The sequence below is a fragment of the Podarcis filfolensis genome (genome assembly GCF_964270895.1).
Source record: "Podarcis filfolensis genome assembly, chromosome: 3".
NCBI classification, from domain to species: Eukaryota; Metazoa; Chordata; class Lepidosauria; order Squamata; family Lacertidae; genus Podarcis; species Podarcis filfolensis.
In genome coordinates, this window is record NC_139606.1 from 33866461 (window position 1) to 33888672 (window position 22212).

Here is a 22212-nt window from a genome sequence, read left to right on the forward strand (position 1 = left end):
GGGATTTAATTTTCTCGAAATTTAGTTCTATTTAAGACAAACTAGTAGCTTCCAAAAGGGTTACAAAATGATGGGCTCCGAAGTAAATTGAATCAAGTAGATTAGTACTTGCCTATTAAACTGCAATTAGCTCTTGTAGCAGCAAGACGTCGTTTCCTGTAGTTTGTTTCATATTTAGTTAGCTGCTTTGGGAATATAATCAGGAATCCACTGTGGTCTCTCAGGAGCCAGAAAGTTTAAACTAATTAAAACTGGACCAAGAAAACTCTCTTTAAGAATCTTGCATGAAAGTGTAATGACCTTGGCCATTGACTTGCAAGGAAATGTTATACAAGTATTTTTCAAATTGACAGACACATGGAAAGTGTTTTATTAGCTACTGTGAGAAAGAGGTATGCTTGGACGCATGTGCAACTAAAATCCCAGTAGCGTATAGCAAATACAAGCCTTTGGAGCATGTGAAAATTCTCGTGCCAGTTTCCTTTTCCCCCTAAAAGGAAGCAAGGATAGCAATGCATAAGGAGAGGGGGGTAGTTTGGTTTTTGTTTTTCCTTGTTTACAATATCTTTTCACTGATGATGCAATTGCAATGGTGGGTTGGAACTGCAGAACCTTGATGCTCTGTAACGTTTGCACTTCTGTCAATGTGTTGTTTATATTCTTCCTGAGCAGATGTACTCAGTTTGAAAACTTAAGTAACTATGGAGTCAATCCAAAAATTCTGTTCTACACTCAGAAGGATGCATTCTGTAAGTGGAACTCTCCTTCCATGAATGGAAGCTCCTTTGCTGGCCAGAAGGAGCCAACTCTGGATAATAATGGGTTATTCCTGTTCAGCAAGTTTTCCATATAATATAGCCAAGAAAGAAAAAAGTCATGGCAGAGCAAACAAAGGTTTCAGATTTATTAGATCTTAAAATATAGACTTGTATTTCAACAGAACATTTCAAAGAATAATATAATCTTCAATTTCATACACTCAAAATGGTACACCTTTATTCAAAAATATATTACTTAATGTACCCAAAATACACTTTTCAAACTTTATTTAAAATAAATTCAGTTCCAAATAACCACAACCTTTAATCTATCTAAATCACAGGCAAATCCGTTTCCTTTTTAAATGCTTCTCAGATTAATTTTAACCTTCATGATTCCTCTTCAAAACAGCAAGTCATAAAAGATACCTATATTAAAATGCATTACAGTACATGAACTGCAGTTTAACTAAGTAAGGCTTTGTGGTAAATTAAAAACATAGTTAAAAGCAGCTGGAATGGGAGGGGGTTTTTTGTCAAAAAGAACTCTAACAGAAGTAATTGTTTAGTATTTCAACAGATTTTTGAAAGATATTTTAAAAACAGGAATAAATGTTATTTGTAAGTGAGATAAAGTAATTTTTTCTGAAACGCCATACAGCTGACTACATTTTTCTGCAACAGTGTGCACCCTCACTTCCCCGTCACAGACACAAATCCTATTAAATAATGCTTGAAGGTGAGATTAAGTAATCCAAGAAATAAGTAAATGAGCATTCTTCTTAACTTAAATAATGCTCTTTGAGGACTGGTTTGAGGGCATTTGGAGCAGCGGGGGTTATTCTCTGCTTATTCTCCATTTCATTAACTCACTCACTGGCTCATGTGTTTTGTTTTGGTCGATAAACACAAACAAATCCATCGCAGTAGTGTTATAGTTTAATAGACCAATAGCATTCACTTGAGGTAAGAAGGTTGTTCTTCTACATTCCACCCTGCCCTGCTCCCGTAACTTCAAAAGCTATGGACCCAGGCAAAAAGCAACCCCCAAAAGCTTAATGACTTCAGAAAAATTTGCAACCCCACAAGCAAATAGAGGTAACATAGCTCCTATGGTTACACTCTTTCTGCTAAAGAAAATAGCTTTGACAATTATGTGCAATCTTTCAGCCCCTGCATTTAAACTGCCATTTATTTATTTAAACACGGTTCAGCGTTTTTCTTTATCTAATGGAGTAGAACTTCTAAAAGGAGAATTGTTTTTAGCTAAGCATTTTCTTTCTCTCTCTTTTTCAGCCTTTCCTCAGTGCCTTTTCTAAATAAATAGCCCGCCAGAGTTTTCATTGGCACAATGTAGCCAAATGTATTCAATTTCCTTTAACAATATAAAACAGTCACGGGAGTTCTGGGGTTTCTGAGTTAAAGAGAGAGAACTATACAAAGGCTTTTTAAAAAAAAATAAATGAAATAAATCTCAGCATGATTAGCTGAAAATTTGCCTTCGATATTCTAGTACATACTAATATAATAAAGCGTTTGCAATATCATTCATACAAAAGAAACTATATACCTTTAAATAAATTAATGCTACTATGTACATAATACTGTACATGAATGAAAAATGACATAAACTGGAATAAGTTGTTTAAGGTCCTCGTTTCCTTAAAAAAGGCATTCTATCACCTTTACTATAATTAAGGAAAAAAGATATTATTGAGAATCTTCTTTTTTACAAACCGATTCTAGTGGCAACCACATGATCGCACCACCATGTTTCTGTACTTTTTCAAAATAACATTTGAACTGTCATCAAAATAGAGCACAGAGATTGCATTCAGTTTTGTTGGGGCACAGCAAGGCTTAGGGACATGATCAGGGAACATCAAATGGACCTGGAAAAGACAGAGAGACAAGTAGGACTCAGCTACATTCATAAAGATAAAGTGCATTATATGGGTTATAACACTGTGACACCAGATGGTGCTGTGGAGTCCCTTTTTCGCCAGTGGGATTTCCCTGTATGAAGTTTACAATGCATTTAACTGAACGGTTTTTTTGATGTGTCTAGATCCAGCCGTAGTCAAACTAAGGCTTTACTTGTACAGTCGTACCTTGAAAGTCGAATGGAATCCATTCCGGAAGTCCGTCTCACTTCCAAAACATTTGGAAACCAAAGAGCAGCTTCCGATTTGCCGCAGGAAGCCAATCAGAAGCCTTGTCGGATGTTTGGGTTAAAAAAAAACTCGAAAACCAGAACAATCACTTCCAGGTTTTGATTGTTTGGGAGCCGATTTATTCGGGCGCCAAGGCATTTGAGATCCAAGGTACGACTGTAGAGTTATATCCATACTTTCTGCTTGCGTTGATGTACAGTAGGTACATTGGATTGTATCCCATAAAGGTTTCCCAGTTGGTCATGGATTTGCACTACTGAAAAACCCCTCCCTCTCTTCTCCCCATGCACCCTCAAATCTGCTCTGGGGCTAGGTGTGGAGAAAAGGGGATTGGAAGTCCCACTGTGCAAGTGGAGCTCCTTGTGCTAATGGGACAACTTCATTGGATTTGGGTTAGAGCTAGACTAAGTTGAACATAGATTCCATTGCAATTAATGCAACAAGTCGGCAATGGTTGTACTTAAATTCCACTGATTTCTCCTTCAGCCACAGCGGGCACCAGTGAATGGAGCTCAACTCAAAGGTTCTGCCAGGCAGCAGGAGCAAGTTCAGGATTCCGGCCAATGTAAGTATGTTACGGTGCTCCAGTAGCACTGGCAAGGGTGGGGTGAAACCACAGCATATGTGATTGCTTTTTGGAAGGAGCAGGGAAGAGACTAGAGGAGGCCATTCCATGAAATGGGCTTGGATAACCGTATGGAAGGCAATGCTGAACAGCTTCCTGAAATGAATGGGAAAGGTAGTGGAAACATTGGAGACTGAGGGAAAATACAGGGTCTTTTGTACTTGGAAGCAAGTTAGGAATAATATTCTGCACATGTTGGGTGAGTTGGGAAGCAAGGAGGCCGTAGAGAAGGGAGTTGTAATAGGAAGGACAAAAGAGCATTAAAGCCAGAATAAAAACTTCAGCAGTAATAAGTTTCGTTTGTTTGGTAAGACTGTTAAAATCTGTTATAGCCATCTGCCCAGCAGTGATATAAGTCTGTAGTCTTTGCCAGAGAACACAGAACAGGCAATCGGGAAACAGCTTTTATATAACTGTTACCACGAAGAGATCATTTACCAGGGAGAGATCTTTTCGAACAACCATAAATCCTTTAAACACACACACACAGTGTTTAGTAGAAATAAAATGCACATGCATTTCCTAAGGTTTGTTTAATAAATAAAATGAAACTTTTGGGAATGTGTGTGTCTAGTTTAATTTTGTAGGGACTGTGGAAATATCACGGGCTTCTCACTTTTGGAGGCAAGGGGAAGCACAATTTTCATTTTATCATTTCTTGCCTCTTTCTCATTTGAAGATGGAACAGATTAATAAGAATAGTGGTCAGCAGTAATACTGCCAAAGTTAATGAATGCACTTAGGAATGTGAATTTTCCCAGCTTGTAATGCCTGATTGTAACCCCTTTGCCTTGAAATTATTCCTCTGTTTCTAACCTAAATAAATAATATTTCTAGATTTTGCACATTCTGCAATCGTCATACTAGGTGCTCACATCTAATAGCCACTGCTGGCATAAGGTTAGAAAGAAATTACTTTAATGCCTCACATTTCACATAATTACACTTACACACACACACACACACACACAATCGACTCAGGAATTTCCAAGTTCAAATAAGCCAAATACATCCCAAAGGCATGCATTAACCATGTGCAGCCTGATTCAGCTGTAGTGTCTGAGAAAGTTAAGCTGCTGGTTGTTGTTTTTTTCAAAATGTGGTTAATAAAACTTTTCTTGGAAAGCTACAGACCTCATTGGGAACAGCCTGGTTGAAACCTTCACTTAGGTAGAAGGAAATGAACAGTAAATGTCTTTAAATATTTTTAAAATTGGAAATGCCTATCATCACAAGACCTTTTTTGATTGTTTCACAGCAAGTGTCCTAATAGAGGAAAGATACTTATTGACATGCAGTAAGTATGCTAGAAAACACTTGCTACAATAAGCCAGTCTGCCATGTAGGAATCCCAAGGACTAGTTGCCGAAAACAAAAGGCTGACCCTTATTGGAGTAATGTGATCACAGTGGAAAGGACTTTATTACAAGTTGCATGCATGAGCAGTTAGGTCCCCAAACTGCACCCTACACTGAATTCTAACATTCAGTAGAACATGCCAGACTTTTGCATGTACAGTGGTACCTCGGGTTACATACGCTTCAGGTTACAGACTCCGCTAACCCAGAAATATTACCTCGGGTTAAGAACTTTGCTTCAGGATGAGAACAGAAATCGTGCAGCGGCGGTGCAGGGGCAGCAGGAGGCCCCATTAGCTAAAGTGGTGCTTCAGGTTAAGAACAGTTTCAGGTTAAGAACAGACCTCCGGAACAAATTAAGTTCTTAACCCGAGGTACCACTGTACATATAAATTGGAAGATGACAGCTGGAGGGACAAACAACAGGTGAGGCAAGATATTAATGATCAGATCTCGGGACACTTTTTCCTTGCAAGTTTAAAAGCAAGCTGGGTTGTGCTGGAACAAGGTGCTGTGGAAGAGAGTAATCTTTTCCCTTTGATCCCTTTTCTCTAGTTCTAAATAGATCCACCCACTAAAAGTGTTATCAGCTCTGCAGTTGGGGGGGGGATGCAGGTACATGTTTTTTGGTCCTGAAAATGAATGACCGAGTCAAAATTTTAAAATATCATGGGAATGTTACTGTATAACAGTGCTTCAGGGGTTTCTTACAGAAATATGATTATGTGGTTTGTTTTAAATATTAATCTGCTTGGACTATAATGTTAAGTAGAGAGGTTTCTGGATATTTCCTTGCCTTTGTATTGAAAACTGCTGAAGCAGGGGAAGACATAAAGAAAGGGCAAGCCCAGAAAGTGTGTGTGTGTGTGTGTGTGTGTGTGTGTGTGTGTGTGTGTGTGTAGGATGCTAAGTACACTTAAGCAAAGCCCCGCTGGTATCCACTGCCAAATGTATTGCTTTCCTTTCCTTTGGGCAGCATCAGTGAGGCTGAGAAGGGGGTCTTGCTGTCTGGACTGCCAAGGCTTGTGCCAACTTGGGTGCTGCAAATGCAGCAAAAACAATGCAGGAGGCAGCAGTTACAAGTCATAAGCCCAACTTGATTGGCATCTACAGCCACAGCAGGCACTGCAAGTTCCAACAGTTTGACTTTACCCCCGAAGGCACACACTTCCATTGTCTCCGGAGAAAGACTGATGCAAGCAGCTGATATCTATGAGATAATGTATTTACATTCCATTGGTTCAATTCAGACATAATTCCACCTCTTTTCCTGGATGGCACTCATTACATTTAGGGATGCATACGTACCAGAGTCTGCACTATGGCATGATTTGTTGCATTCATGTGTGCATTGAGAGGAAAGGAGCATTCTCCATCACAATAAAAGGCAGCGTAGCCCTCTGGAGCTATAATCCAATCCTAGGCAACAAACAACAGAACATTTAAGTACAAACTCAGTACTTCACAGGTAAGAGAGATACTTTAAGGAAGTTGAGGTGCCAAATGAGAAAAAATCAAACAGAAATGAATATTGAATTCCACCCAGAAATGTATACAGCAGGGATGTCCAACTTCCAAGAGACTGCGATCTACTCCCACACAAAAAATAATAATGGCAGTGATCTACCCATTGTAATGACCAAAGTTGTTGAGCTTTTTGGGGAGAGGAAGACCCAAAGTTGTTGCGAGGGGGGGGGGGATCGATCAGGATCACGTGATCGACCATGGATGACCCACAACTGACCAGTAGATTGCAATCAACCTGTTGGACATCCCTGGTATACAGTAACGGTCCTGGCTCTTCTAGGTCCTGGGTAGATGTCAGTGGATTAATATGTGTGAACTTTACAAATATTCCACTGTTGCCTGCAAAGCATTGTACTGGCGATCTTCTGCTCTGCTAGCTGCACATTGCTGTCAATTCTTGAAAGGGGGGGCAAGGTAGCAGACAGCTTGGTCTAGCAACACCACACTGGTGTTGGGAAGCTAGCAGAGCAACAGAACCCCACTGGCAGCTACTGACCCTTGCTTTGAAACTATTAGAAATAAACAAGGGACACTGCTGACAGAGTGAGGTCCAAGACTACTTTCCTGTCTCTAAATTGTTGGCATATCAATTTTCCATGAAACAATATTTATTAATCTGGGATAACTAGATTACCTGAAAATTGATCAGGTAGGTTCCTTTAGCAGCTCACCAAAACCAGCATAATTACTACGGAATGAGTTATAGACTGAATTTCAAGATTTGTTGCAAAGATTCATGTTTAACATCCCTCCTCCAGAATCCTAAGCACCAGTTGCCATTATTATTATTATTATTATTGCTGTCTAAAATAGGATTGATCATTGCTCCTACCTGCCAGCCTAGGTCTCTGAAGCTCACGTACAGTTCATGTTTTTTACAGGCTTGTTTCTGCTCACTTGTGTTATAGTCTGCAGAAAGGAAATAAAATGTATAAATACTTCTATGGTTCAAAGCATTCATTATTTCCTCCTTAGATATTACAAACATCTTGATATGAGTAAATAGCAGGAAACCTGCTTTTGATATATGAAGTGTTTCAGGCAATTGCATGTCATGCTGACTACTGCTATTACTGACTACCGTAATACTATCAGAGGAGCTTTAAAAGAATTATATTAACAGCAGACTCCCATACATGTCTACTCAAAAGTACATCTCACTGAGTTCAAGGGAGCTTCCTCCCAGGTAAGTAGATGTAAGATTACAGCCTCATTTCCCCTCAAAACCTGGGGCAGGCAAGAGGCTCAGTTGTAAAGGCATCATTGGATGGGAGTATAATAGCAACTAAGTAAACCTGCCACTAAAGTATGTCAGTTATGGGTGGGTGGCAGTTGCGGGCCCTCACTCTCTGCTGCCATCCCAGCAATTAGCTTGTGGGTGTTTGCCAGCCATTTGGGAATTCCCCCAGTTGGCAGGATCTCAGGGCAGGACTTCCCGCCAGAATGCCAGCTTCAAATGGCCAGTCAGAGGCCCTGCCTGATGGGCAGTACCTTGCTGTCTGGCAAGGCACTGACTGCTGCCATAACCAGCTATGATATGTGAAATATACTCAGAGTCGCAAAGTGATTTCATGCTCTTTATTCAGCTCATAGTGGTGAGGAGGAATGGAAGTCCCCTCAAAGTATCTGCTTTATATATATTATTTACACAATAGGCTGCACGTGATTGGCTAATTCCGGACTTCTCCTGTAGGCCAATCAGGTTGTGGATTCACTTCTATCTGGAGCTGGATTGGGTGGCTCCTGCTGACCAATCATACCGCTGCATTGTTCTAGGACCAATCAGACTGCTGCAGTTTGGATCCTATTCAACTCAGTACATAACAATATGATAATAATATAATTGTAATTGCATGCCTGTTTTATTTTAAAAAACAGTAGCTAATTATATCCCCTTGCCAAAAAGCAAGCAGTATGATGGATTTTCATCAACCTGTAAAAAGTTTCATTGTGATCAAGGCACACAGACATAGGGCAGTTTTCATGATGCAAACGGCAATACAATAGAAAGAACTATAGGCTCTTCATCAACATCATGTATCTTTGTTGACAAGCCTCCCTGGCTACTCATATAGTTGAGTCTATTGGCATTTAATACAGTGAAAACATTATTATCAAACCCTTCTGGCTGTCCCAGTCTATTCTGTGTGTCCTGCACCATACCTGTAGTGCTAATATTGCTGTAATTTTCCCATATTTACAATGAGTTAATAACTTTGACCGTTAAGAGAAATGGGTATAAAATGTTACATACCTTCCACTTCTACTGATTTCAGTTTTCCAGAATGTTCATAGTCAAAAGAGTGTTTTAAGTCTCTAGCTTACGTTTTATAATAAGACCAACAGATCAAGGAAAGACTACCTCATGAACTGATTTTCTAAGAATGTCAATTTTGTGCCCACTCAGTGTCCAACCATGTTAACATCTACTTGGTTACTGATTCTGTTTTGGCATCTTAATGTTCATCATTACAGCATTTCTACCATTATAAGAGTAATTCTGTCTACTTTGGGGGGCTTCCCTTCCTTGATTTCTGCTCAAGAGTTTTTCCAGAATAGGCCTGTCTATTAATCTTGCACACAGGATGGAGAGAGAAAAAAATGTGCTCTATTTGCTGGCTGCTTTGGGGGGGGGGTTTAGACCAGAAACACAAAAATGTACTCACCAGCTTTTTGGAAGTCCCCATCTCCCCATGAGCTCTGTGTGAATTTGTATTTAAAAAAAAAAAAACCCAAACCCCTCTAATATATGTAAAAGTATCATTTCAGCTTTCTCCACAGTGTTAAAATTGTTTTTAGCATTTTCATAACAGATGAGTGCTGCCCAGATGTGAAAAAAAGCCTCAGCACACTTGATGTGAAACTAGGCATTCAATATCCTATCATAAGGGGGAAGGCGGGGGAGAATTTGATCGCACACTTATTTAGAATGCAAAAAAAATTCCCTAAATTAAATCCATATTCCTTCCTTACATTTCTGCATGTTAGTAGAGACAAATGTGGGATGCAATATTACATTGCATGGTAAGTGGCTAGGGTGACATTACTATACAGAATCTGGTGCCAAAGATCCAATTTCACTGACTAGGGATTCAAGGTCCATGTGCTTCTTCTGCTAGGAATCAAAATCATGGGATATTGTGGCTGAATGAACTTTATACCCAAATAATTTAGGAACTGGAATTAGGTTTAGTAGAAAAATACTTTGAAGGGAGAACAAGGAAATCGGATATAAAAACTCCTAAATGTATCCATTGGCGAGCAGCAAATATTTGAGATGGGATTGAGTTTGTCTATATACCAAGGATTATTGCATGTTTAATTAAGTTATTACACAGTCATGTGCACATTTACCTATGAGTAAGTACCGCATGTCTGACTAGACATGTATAGAATTGCACTATTAAGCATGTCCCACATCAATAAACAGAACAAGTTAGGCTTTTGTTTCTCAATAGAAGTCTGTATTTAGGGTGAAATTTACACTGTTAAAATACAGCTTTTGAATGAATATTTGACTCAGTGAAAGAGCTACTTATGTTCATTTAAAAAACATGACTGCAATATCGGTAACAGAACAACACCATGGAAGTTGGGGAAACTAATTGCATTGTATGAGGGAGAGAAGAGAAACCTAAGAGTAACACTTAGGCTGGTTAAACTCTATTGACTTCTGTGATTAAACCCCACTGGCTTCTATGGAAAGCAATGCACCCCTGGTTTAAAGTAATGGGTTTGACTGCACAATCACTTGTGCCTGAGAGGTCTATATGTCTCCGTCTGGCTTGTACTGGGTGGGTAAAGCCACAACTCTGGCTTACTGCAAACCTGGGAATGTCGGTTGTTTCACTGCAACGAATCATGGTCAGTAAACCAATTACCAATCGTGCTACATGCAATCTCGTGTTTGGAGCAAAACAAACTACAAACCTAGGTTCAGGGTTGTAGCTTTTCCCTCCAAACATGAACCAGGAGGAGGAAAGATGGAACAATCTGCTAATTGTGGTAAACCATGGTTTATGGCTTACCATAACATGTGAACATGACCTCTGTGCTTCCCATTCTTTGTGGGGTGTGTCATTTACATGTCCTGTGTGTTTTCTACATGTTCTGTAGATATTATGCATTCTTTGTCTTACCCCCAACACTCTGCATTCTTGAGGAATCTTGCGGAGTGCTGGATTTGTTGCGGTTCTGATTTTTCTTTTTGTTGTTGGCAGCTCGGACAGATCGAAAAAGGACTTCGCTTGCTTTGAAGAAAGCAACCATGAATGGCTGTTTTGACTGAGGACCATGTCGTCCTATAAGGCCAGCAGATTTCACGTTGATACTCCTACCTGCAAAATAAATCAACATAAGCATATTTACCAAAACACAGAATAAGCTAAGCCAATTGGTGAAGGAGCCATGTTAGAATAACAACTCTGGAGCATTAATATTATTATTGTGCTATATTCAAAGTAGTACTGAGTAACAGCTATCTAGAGTAGACTGCCTACACACAGTGCCTCCATCTTGCCAGCAACCACAGTCAGTTTGTTGGCCCTGATCCAGCTCCCCACTGACTCCAGGCACTGGTCCAGCGCTTGCACAGATGTTATCCTGATATATGTTACAGAGGAACAGAGTATCATTAGTGTACTGATGGCACTTCACCTCAAATCTCCCAGAAACCACCCTGGATGGCTTCATGGAGATGTTAAATGGCATCGGGGACGAAATAGTACCCAGCAGTACCTCACAGCACCCCACAGAAATACTCCCCAATGTTTTTCTCTGAATTTGACCCCAGAGAGAGGACCAGAAGCACTGTAAAACAGTAGTCCCAATGCCCATCTCACAGAGCTGGATACCCTGATCAATAGTATCAAGAGCTACTGAGAGATCAAGTAAGAATAATGGGCTTGCATACCCTCTGTCCTTCTCCTGATAAAGGTCACCCAAGATGACAAAGACCTATCGATAACCAGGCCTGAACCTCAATTGGAACAGGTCAAGACAATCAGTTTCATCCCAAAGTATTTGCAACTGTTGAGCCACAACCTTTCCCCCAAAAGGGACCATTCATGACTGGGTGGTCATTGTCTCAAACCAATGGGCCCAGGCTTGATTATTTTTTCCTCAGGTGTGGTAGCATCACCGCTCCCTCCCACAAGCATACATTGACCACAGCTTGGATCCACCTGGTTGTACCACCTCAGCAAGCTTTTAATAAGCCAGGAGGGAGAAGGGAACATGTTGTTATTCACATCATTGCAAACACCTTCATCAGGCTCCATCAACTGAAATGTAATGTGAAAGGCAGATATGCTAGACATACATAGAATAGCCTCACCTATTTTGAAAACGGTGTAGCGCTAGAAGAGAATATTGTGTGTATTAGAATCCCACATTGTGATGGCAAAGTAGTCAAATTTTTTTTTGAAGCCACTATCCTCTTAATTTAAAAAAACAAGAATGGCAGATGGGGAATCCTGTACACTCGACACAAATCAATACGAAAGAGAAAGGCAAGCATCCTACATATTTATACTTCGAGTCATAAATAATTTCAAAGCATTACTCAAATTTCACCAAAAGCCTTAAGTATAGGTACAGCTGAGGCTTCAGTCTTTCAAGGAATAATATATAATAGAGGTTGAAATATGTACATGATTGACTCTAGTTTTACTCCCAGGGGGATGTACATATTTCTCTATAATATTTGTTCAGTCAGGACTGAGCACTACACTAGATTATAGACTCTGACCCTCCGGGGCAACTGGGGGTGGAGGAGTGTTGGAGGAAGGTGTTGAAAATGAAAAAAAGGGGGGGAGCTAGTCACTAAAGCTGCATCCATATGAATTTCGAACAAATAAGCCCCCAGCTCTTAACAGAATTTATTTTGGCAGCACGAATACCTTTGTGTCTCCACGTATTATGCAGAACCCTTCGTTCCGCCAGAAACCGAGACAGTGTCATGTGAAGCTATGCAGCTGTACAAGGGGAAAGCGTACAAAATTCCTTAAAATAGTAAAAGAAATTCTGAATTGCTAGCCTGGTTGGCAGCAACGTCCCTCTGATCTATAGCAAAGTAGGAGATGGGAAATGGTTAAAATCCTCTGAGAAAGAAGCATCTGCCTTGCAAATGTATCATGCCATTAAACTCAATCTCGCTTGAGAAAGAACTTACTAATAGTCATAGGAGTAAGCCTTAAACAAATAAGCATATAGGCTTCCCTTTTAAAGGCAAACTTACAGTGGCTCTCTGCCAGGGTCTATATTTCTTAGAAAAACTTCTATCATTGGCGTAAATGAAAGAGGCAGTTTGATTTGTGGTTAAGGCAGTTTCCATTCTACTTCCACTGTAACAAATGTATTAATTCAGCTCAGACTTCCTCCTCCTGGCAGCCCTTTTGCAGTAAAAAAGAGAAATTAGAAGTCGCAGCCAAATACCGTACCTTGAACTGACCCACTTCAATACATAAACACTTTTACAACATGTTTATTCAGGTGTAGCACTTTAAATTGCTTTAAGATGTTTCCAGTGACAGAGAAACCAGCAAAGGTGAAAAAAGGAGAACTGAGAAAGTTAAGCAGTTCGGGAGCGGAATGGAGTGGCCACATATTATGAAAAAATATATATGAAATAATTGCTGCTTCATGGAGGGGGAGAGTCTGGAAAGGAAAATATGTATTTGTTCAATTTCTAATTTCATTTAAATGATTGTGAAATAATATAGTACAATTCATGGTTGAATGTGAAAGTCTTTAGCAAGTCGGATCTGGAAAACCTTTTACAGATTATTACAACCTGGACCAAACCACAGCGTTCCACATTTACCTTCCTTTTTCTAGGAGTCCTTCTGACGAGGCGCTCTGTTTTGTTGCAAGGACTTTCAATAATTTTATTTTACCTATGAAAGATTAATACCTTACTGGCAGACATTTCAGGAAATCTATTAGATGTATATGTCCTGAATACTATAAAGGTATGTGTGAGACATTATTTTAAAGGGAGTTCATTTTCGTTTTGAAGGATCACCCCCCCACACACACACACACACTTTTGCTTCTCACAACCTAAGTTTTCTGAATTTACAAAAGTGTTTTTTTGTGTGAGAAGCAAAAGTGGGGGGGGGGGTTGAACCTTCAAAACCAAAGTGAACTCCCTTTAAAATAATGTTTAATATTATTAAGTTTCCTGTCGGTTTCTTTTTAAATTTCAGCAGTGAGATGACTATTAAGATGCCACAAGCTAAGGTTTACTTAAGTCCTCAAGATATACAGAGATACTCTTAAAAATTAGTCTAAGCCCAAATACCCTTTGAACACAGAGGCAATTTATGTGACTATCTGCTGTTTACTTGATCTTTTGAACAGCCAAGGTAAGCTGCGAGAAACAGTTTTCCCCACCCCTCACCATAGAATTATGGCTCAGCACTTCTATTTTTCTACATAAAAAACCAATAAATAATCATTTATATTTCAAAAGGTTTGCTCGGCAGTAAACTCCCAATGACGACCATTCAACATAGCTCCACGTAAGTAAATTTAGCATTATACAAGTTGATAATTCTGGAGAAAAAAGCATGTTACAATCATCAAAGCACTTAATTCAGAATTGCCCCATTGGTCTCAAAACTACTACAAAATTAGTGGTTTCATAACTGAAGGCTCAACTTATTTATTATGGCCAGGATCCAAACAACCATGCAACTAGTTCCATGCACCCAAGGGAGTTTGGGGCTTGTGTTTTCTGAGCAGCAGACCCTCATGCCACATAGCAAACCTCTTTCGAACCAGAGAGCCTTTCAAAAACAGTTTGTGATCATGAGCCTGCTATTCAAAGGGAAAATGTTAAACCGAATGGGGCTTGCCTGAGGCACCTGGGTGGGTCTAAAGTAGCCATCAGTGTGTATAAATCAGTCAGTGTGCGTAAGTCATCTGATTATGGAACGCTTGCTAATATTTTTAATCAAATTCAGCTTGCTCAGATAAAAATAATGCATGTAACATAGATCTGGGAAGCACATACAGGAATCACATGTACTACCATTTTGGGATTCTAATTGACAAAAAACCCTATGTGTTTCGTTTGTAGATTTCCACTAGACAGTGTCCGAAAAAGCAGATGAGTCATTGCTGCAATCCATCCTTTCCCATGTCTGAAGAGTCCTCCCCACACATTGGAAGGCATATTTGAAGTGTGGAAAACAAGGGCCTTGTGTACGGGGGGGGGGGGGGTCGATGAGTTTCTGGCACACAACTCCACGTGCGTTTCTGGTAGCGAAATTCCACAGGTAATGAAAATTCTTTCTTTCAAAAGCAACCCTGATCAAATCATCTCTTTTAAGAAACTCACCCCAAACTACTAGCTGTTTGAAAGATGCCAAAATTGTGTTTGGTTACAATGGCAGTAGATGACAGGTTATGCCCAAGAAACTTTAGAGCACAAGTCTATGTGTGTCTAGGCAAAAATAAATTCCCACTGAGTTCAATAGGGTTCATTCTCAGGTAAATGAGTACAAGATTGCCTTATTTAACTAGCTTCTGCATTGATGGCTAAATCATGCGTGCATCACACTCTGAAATCAGTAGACCTAATTACCCGGTTTTACACTGAGTTGCCATGGCCACTGTGGAGAGGGATACTGCAATTAGTCACCCACTACAGAATTGCATAAGCTTTCCAAAACTTGTGATCGCGTTGCTAAAGTTCATATTGCTTTGGCTAAGCATAAAAAACAGCAACTTGTAATGATTACCTTAAATGCAAGGCAGGCATTACGGCTCTTAATTTTGTTTCTTTCCAGTCTAGATGCTAATGCAGAGAACTCATTCTCACTCATCCACTTGCTCAAAAAAAATGCCCACCTCCTTACTTCTTTGGCTGCTGCTCTGACAGTGATCTGCTCTCCTCTTTCTCCTTCCCACCCTGATGCCTGGAATGCTGTGGCTGAGACAGTGGCATAGCATGGGTTGCCAGCAACCAGGGCCACACAGTGGCAGTGGATGGATGGGAAACAGATGGAGTACATATTCACATCACCCAGGAGATCACAGCACAGATATAAGAAAAGAAGAGTCATTCTGTTGTCTAGAGAGGTCACTTCCTGGTTCACATGGAGAAGTCGTTCTCAACAGAGCCCAGTGACGGAAGCACACAGCTGTATTGAGGCAGCACAAGGTGCTGAAGTTTTGCAGCCCTAACAATTTTACGCCCAGGGCAATCACCGCTGTGCCCCCCCCCATGCTATACCACTGGGCTGAGATGCAGTAAATGCTCTATGTGTTCTGGACAGCAACACATATCTGGGGAGAGGGGGAGAGGCAGTGACATGCTCCCCCAGGCAGTGTTCTGACACCCGCCTGTCCCAGCGTGTCACAGCCTGTCCCAGAGAGCCAGCGTGGTGTAGTGGTTAAGAGCTGTAGACTCGTAATCTGGTGAACCGGGTTCGCTTCCCCACTCCTCCACATGCAGCTGCTGGGAGACCTTGGGCTAGTCACACTTCTCTGAAGTCTCTCAGCCCCACTCACCTCACAGAGTGTTTGTTGTGGGGGAGGAAGGGAAAGGAGATTGTTAGCTGCTTTGAAACTCCTTTGGATATGAGAAAGCGGGATATCAAATCCAAACTCCTCATCCTGTTCTTCTTCTTCCCCTGCACTGCGAGGTCTGGGATAGTGTCATGCAGTTGTGAAATATGTTAGAACTTATTTACTTGTCCCCAATAAGGCCATTTATAAACATGGGGTATGAATTTATTTATTTTCTCTTGATAGGTGGACGAATTTATTCTAACTGCTGGGTGAAGAATGCCCTCTCAGTTTTGCAGCATCACCAACAAGACCACATTTTTGGCGACATTCTCAGAGGGGTCGGAAGGGGGACCCCCAACTTCTCCTTCACAAACAAAGCATCTAGAATGGCACCACTTCATGATGTTGTGGCAACCAAGAGAAGGGGTAATGGGAAAGGAACATGGTGGCCTGGCTAGCCACTAACTGCAAGTGCTCTGTGGTTTTAAGAAAAGATGCTGTCCACCCTCATCTTTACCGATAAGCTCCTCTGCCTTCCCAAATTTTAAAACTTTCACCAGTCCGAAGGTTAATTTTTCTTCCCACTGTTGTCCACTCAAATCCCACTACAGTCAAACCTCGGTTCTTGGACAGCTCCGTTTTTTAACGTTTCGGCTCCCGAACGTCTGACACGGCTTCTGCTTGAGTGCAAGAAGCTCTTGCAACCAATAGGAAGCTGCACCTTGGTTGTCAAACAGTCTTCCGGAACAGATTACGTTCGACAACCAAGGTTTGACTGTACCTCTGAAAGGCTCAACACAGCTCTAATTATTTTTTAAGTTGTTGGCTTGACAGGCAAAATGAACTTTCTTTATCCATCTGATTCTAAAGAAAACCATAAGCTGCTATAAGGGGTTTTTGAATTGCAAATTACAAGTGCATTTGCATGGAAGGAAATTCCTTGTCATTTTTCACCAATACTTTCTACAACTTGAAGGTAGCTATAGCTTTTCAAAACATTTGGCTAGCAAAAGAAAAAGGGGGGAAAAGGCCAAGCTGACACTACTAATTTAATTCCACTCCAAACCCAATTTCTTTCATTTAGTCTCGTTACACACTATATTTAATTTTGCCCATTGATGCGTAAAGAAAATACGTTTCGGGAATTTGCAAGGAAAACTCCCCACCTCAATCTGTAAATCTTTCTTCAGGGATTATAAAAGAGCTCAAACTGACATGCTGCTTAGGCCTTTGTAAGTCTGACGTTGCCCAAAGAATCCATTTTCATTGATGCATTAGCACAAATAATCTTTTCATATAATCTTTGTTATGGAGTAATAAGAAACAGGAGGAAGGCAAGCAGTTCAGGGGAGGAGGAAAGGGATATGTCGGTGACCCAGGACCCAAACTTGGAGAGGCAGCAATGCAATTTCAAATGTTTCACATACCCCAACCCAAATGTTGGCTGCAGGAGGAGGGAAGGAAGGAGGGAACACATGTGAGACGTGTCTCTAGGGACACTGGATTGCTGGTGAATTCCAATGCAAGCTGGTCTTATCTGCACTGTCCAGAATCCACATATGTGTTGGAACTTGGTTATTCAGCATCTTTCACACACATGGAATCATAGATTAGTAGGGTTGGAAGGGACCCCAAGGGCCATATAGTCCAGCCCTCTGAATGTTCCAACACAGTTCTCAACTAAGAGAGAGAATTTAACAATTATACAGTGGTATCTTGGTTTATGAATTTAATCCATTCCAGAAGTCCGTTCTTAAACCAAGGCATTCTTTCCCATAGCAGAGGGGGACTCAATTTACAAATGGAACACACTCAACAGGAAGTGAAACATGTTCTTATTCCAAGGCAAAGTTCACAAACCAAAACACCTACTTCCAGGTATGCAGCGTTCTTAATCCAAGTTGTTCATAAACTAAGCTGTTCTTAAACCAAGGTACCATTGTATTTTAACATTTTGATAGAAAAACGTTTTAGAATTGCACAACTATGGACTCTCATGCACATTTCAACGCAGAAACAGATTGATTCCCACTCCTCAGCCTTCCGCAAGCCAGCTCCTCTACTGTGTGGCAGAAACCTGTTGCCCAGTCCCAAACTGCCCCATCTTTTCCTCCACCTGAAATATGCTTTGGAGGACAAAGAAATTGCATCACCAGCTGCTCCATCTCACCTTTAGCAGGGGAGGGGAGAGAGATGTTGAGAACAAAGTGGCTGAGTGGGAAAGCTGGGAATGTGAGAGTGAAGGACCAGGAGGTGAACGAAGCCTCGTCCCACCAACACTTTCCACCCCATTTGTTAAATATCACAGGCTATTAACTAGTTAGAAATATGTGTGGCTGCCACTGGGACTTCCATTCTCCTAACTGCTAAACCATGCAGAGAGTTGTTAGGAGACCGCTGGTCCCCTGACAGAGCTCATGTTCGCAGAATGGTTTAACAGTCAAACTCCCTTCTCGGTTGGGAATTCTGGGAATTGTAGCTCTGTGAAGAGAATAGGAACCTCCTAAGAACCCGTAGCAACCTTAACAACCTACAGCTCCCAAGATTCTTTGAGGGAAGCCATGACTGTTTAAAGTGGCTTAGTACTTTTAAAAATGTACAGTGGTACCTCAGGTTACAGACACTTCAGGTTACAGACTCTGCTAACCCAGAAATAGTACTTCGCGTTAAGAACTTTACTTCAGGATGAGAACAGAAATCGTGCTCTGGCAGCACGGCAGCAGCAGGAGGCCCCATTAGCTAAAGTGGTATCAGGTTAAGAACAGTTTCAGGTTAAGAATGGACCTCCAGAACGAATTAAGTTCTTAACCCGAGGTACCACTGTATAGTGCAAATGGGTGCCACGGTAGGATGCACGTATATGTGTAAGCTGTGCCATGCAACCTGTCCACCAAAAAGGGTGGGGATAGATCATGGTGGGGAAGTTATATGGGCCTCTACACCTCATCTCAAACTATTTCCTGCATGGGATCAGGGTCAGGGGTGCATAAACGGAAGGCTCATTTCTCCTTCCCACCACTTATAGTGAATGTGAACCCATCTTTAAAATTCATTTGTTTGGCATTAAAAATGAAAGTCAAAAGAGGTACATTCTTAAGACTGAACTGTAGCCAAATGGTTTTAAAAAATAAAAATCCCTCTCATGGCTAAAGGTCAGAATTAGTAGAATTAATTTGACAGAGTTGCTTTGGGGTTTATCTGTACATGCTGAAAATGATATCTGAAAAGCACTTTAAGGCAAACCTCTTGAAAGATTTATGAATATTTCAGGGGAATGTTTTACACATTCTTTCAGTGCAGCCTGACAGATTATTTAAAAAAAAGAGAAAAATGTTGTAATCATTGTAGAAAATGTGCTCATGAAATACTTGACCCACCATTCCAATTTAATACAGTTCCAGTTCTGAATAGTGTGTAGGAGTGTTGCTTTTCATCCCAGTTTGACTCGTTTGTAATTATCACAAAAAGATGATAGCATGGAAAGTAAACAGGAATCCTTAATAAATGACTTCATTAAAGGAACAAAAAGGACAGTGATTTTTCAAACAAATGTACCTCTTTTTATATCTAAACGACAGTTATTTTCTGTATTAAAGTGATTCTTTATCATCCCAGTCTCCCACTGATCACACTAACACTTTCTGATGTGTATTAAACCAAGCCAAAAATGTCCTCAATCATTTGTTACACCGCATAATTGAGAGTTGTGTTCTGTGCTATACATCAGTGGAGCCCAGCAGCATCTGAACCATGTCCCAAAATGTTTACAATCTCTTTTATACACTGAATAAGACGTATATTCAGCAGGGCTGCAGAGAAAATTTGCTATTTATAATAAATGGGAAATACACAATGCAAACTTGATGGGCTACTGTGAATAGACTCCACAGGGGAAAACACACTAGTATTTAAGAAACTATTGCAAACAAGAGATTAACTAATAGCATTCAGGAACAGGCTTGCATAAATAGAAAACCCAGAAATAAAACAGAACAAGGCCTAGACGCCAGAATGTACAATGTGCTGTATAGCATTTCAATTACTTTGTGTGATAAGCATCAAATGAGAGGGGGCAAACAAAACTGAAAACTCACAACAACAGCATTCCCTTGGGACAATTCTTACACTGTGAAACTCTCAGATTAGATGCCTCCCAAATTAGATGATTGAAATCTGTAATCAGATCTCCTGTTACTTTAAATGTTTGGAGGGGGGGGGAGAGAGAGAGAGAGAGAGAGAGAGAGATTGAGAGATTGGGACCGAGACTGAGAAAATAAATACAGCTATGGAAGCAATGGGAAGGAAGATCTGTCCCCCCACCAATTTCCTAGTGAAAAATTCTCCTCTTAAAGTTGTTATTTGCCCCTGCAGGGAACACCTACAGATATTTTCCTAACAGATCAAGCAGCACCTTCAGGAAGGAAAAGTGATTTTCATCAAGAAAAATGGTGGGTAGAGGAGAAAGACTAGCCACCTGCCCCAGTGGTCCCACAGTGGCTTTTAACAAGAAATCAAAGAGATGGTGATCCAATCACAGTTCTCCATTGACTCATCTACTTTGGCCTTTAGCCTCACCCATTAAAACCAACCCATTAGCTAACACTGGAATGGATTAATCCAATGGTTCCTAAACTTTTCTTTCCCACTTGATAATTGCTAGGGATCTTGGCAGACAACTCAATGATTTTTCTGCCTGTTGCAGGAACTGTAACGCACGGTGCTAAATCCTGTATGGTTTTTAATTTCCATTTTGCAGACATGCCATGAATGAAGGAACATAGTTTGGGAACCCCTGGACTGATCCACATCTTCATAAACCTTACAGCTCTAGACTTAAAAACAAACATAATATTTCGATGAATTTCATCCTACATATTGAACCGACCTGGACCCTGTGATCATCAGCTGAAGCCCTTCTTCATGTGCCTTCTCCACAAAAGGTCTGGATCGTGGCAACACCAGAGTGGGCCTTTTCTGTGTGGCTCCCCACTTGTGTAATGCTCTCCCCAGGGAGACTCACCTGACACCTTCACTACATATCTTCAGGCACCAGGCAAAAAACGTTTCTCTGTAATAAAGCCATGGGCTGATTAAAATTCTACGGACTTTAAAATGTGCTTGTGGGAGAGGGAAAATTGGTTTGTTTTTGTTTTATTATGTATTTTGTGTTCTCATTTTGTATTTTTATGTTGTGAACCGTCCTGTGATCTTTAGATGAAGGGCACTATACAAATTAAATAAATAATAAAAAAATACATATTGCTTTTCAGCAGAAGCATGTTGTTTCCTTACAACCTCAAAAAAACGTAAACCACAAAAGCAGACTTCAGTTTCTTTTGTTCTATTTTATGTATCAAAACACAGGTGCTGATACACAGGATGTCAAAAATCTTAAAGAATGTTCTGTGTATACGAGAAAGGAGTGCAAGATATTTCTCCTGTCCCCGCAAAAAAAAAAAGTTTTCTGAAGCTACATACATTTTACACTGAAATTCAGTAACTTGCCTCTCATGTCTTGTATCAGTGTAAGAGTCATCAACTCTCCTTTAAGACCATAAATGTTTTCAGCCACCAAAAGCCTAGAATGTAAACTTCAAGGTACCCAGTGGATTATTGGAAAGAGATAGGCAGACATTAGAAGGGAGAATTAAAACAACAACAACATCATCCTTTCTTAATTTACTGCAGCCCTGGGGAAACTAAATTGTATGTTGACAGCTTCCATATGTGTTTTGTTGCTCTTTGGACCTACAATTCAATATAAAATGTGGTTTTAGCAGAAAATCAGCTACATTTCATTCAGAAATGATGCTTATGATACAAAATATCATTTTTAAAAAATGGATTCCAATGCCATGTGGCCTTTTGTACTTTTCTCAGCATTATCGGGGGAGAAACATGAACTATAACAACCAGACATTTTCCCATAGAATAGATGTTCTCAATATATGGTTATTTCATACCACATATTTTTCTTTCCTGCTCCTAGTATAACAAAGGATTTACAGTTAAGAGCCACAATCCCAAAGGAAAGCCATAAGGAATTTGTTTTAATTCAACAAGACTTAAGGACCAAAGCTCACAGCAAAAGTGATGGGGCTGAAATCTAGGCTACACAGACAATGTTGCAACTGGAAGAGGCAGTCCCTGGCTTTTGTCAACGGTATGAGACAAGCTAACCAGTGATCTGGGTGTGTGGTAAAGCCTACATTCAGAGCAGAGTGCATGCCCATTTGCATACTAGATCATGT

At 40.4% G+C, this 22212-nt stretch overlaps 1 protein-coding gene across 2 annotated transcripts in view; it reads right to left on the bottom strand.

The window, feature by feature from the left end:
- Positions 1-879: 879 nt before the first annotated feature.
- Positions 880-22212, bottom strand: part of BMP5 (bone morphogenetic protein 5) — a 53716-nt gene continuing 32383 nt past the window's right edge. For both annotated transcript variants that reach the window (XM_083607333.1, XM_083607334.1), the window contains 4 exons: positions 10582-10779; positions 7275-7351; positions 6224-6334; positions 880-2650 (listed from right to left, as the gene is read on the bottom strand). In XM_083607333.1, coding sequence (XP_083463459.1) covers positions 2501-2650; positions 6224-6334; positions 7275-7351; positions 10582-10779 — 536 coding nt within the window. In that variant the 3' untranslated portion in view covers positions 880-2500. The remainder of the gene's footprint in view (positions 2651-6223; positions 6335-7274; positions 7352-10581; positions 10780-22212) is intronic.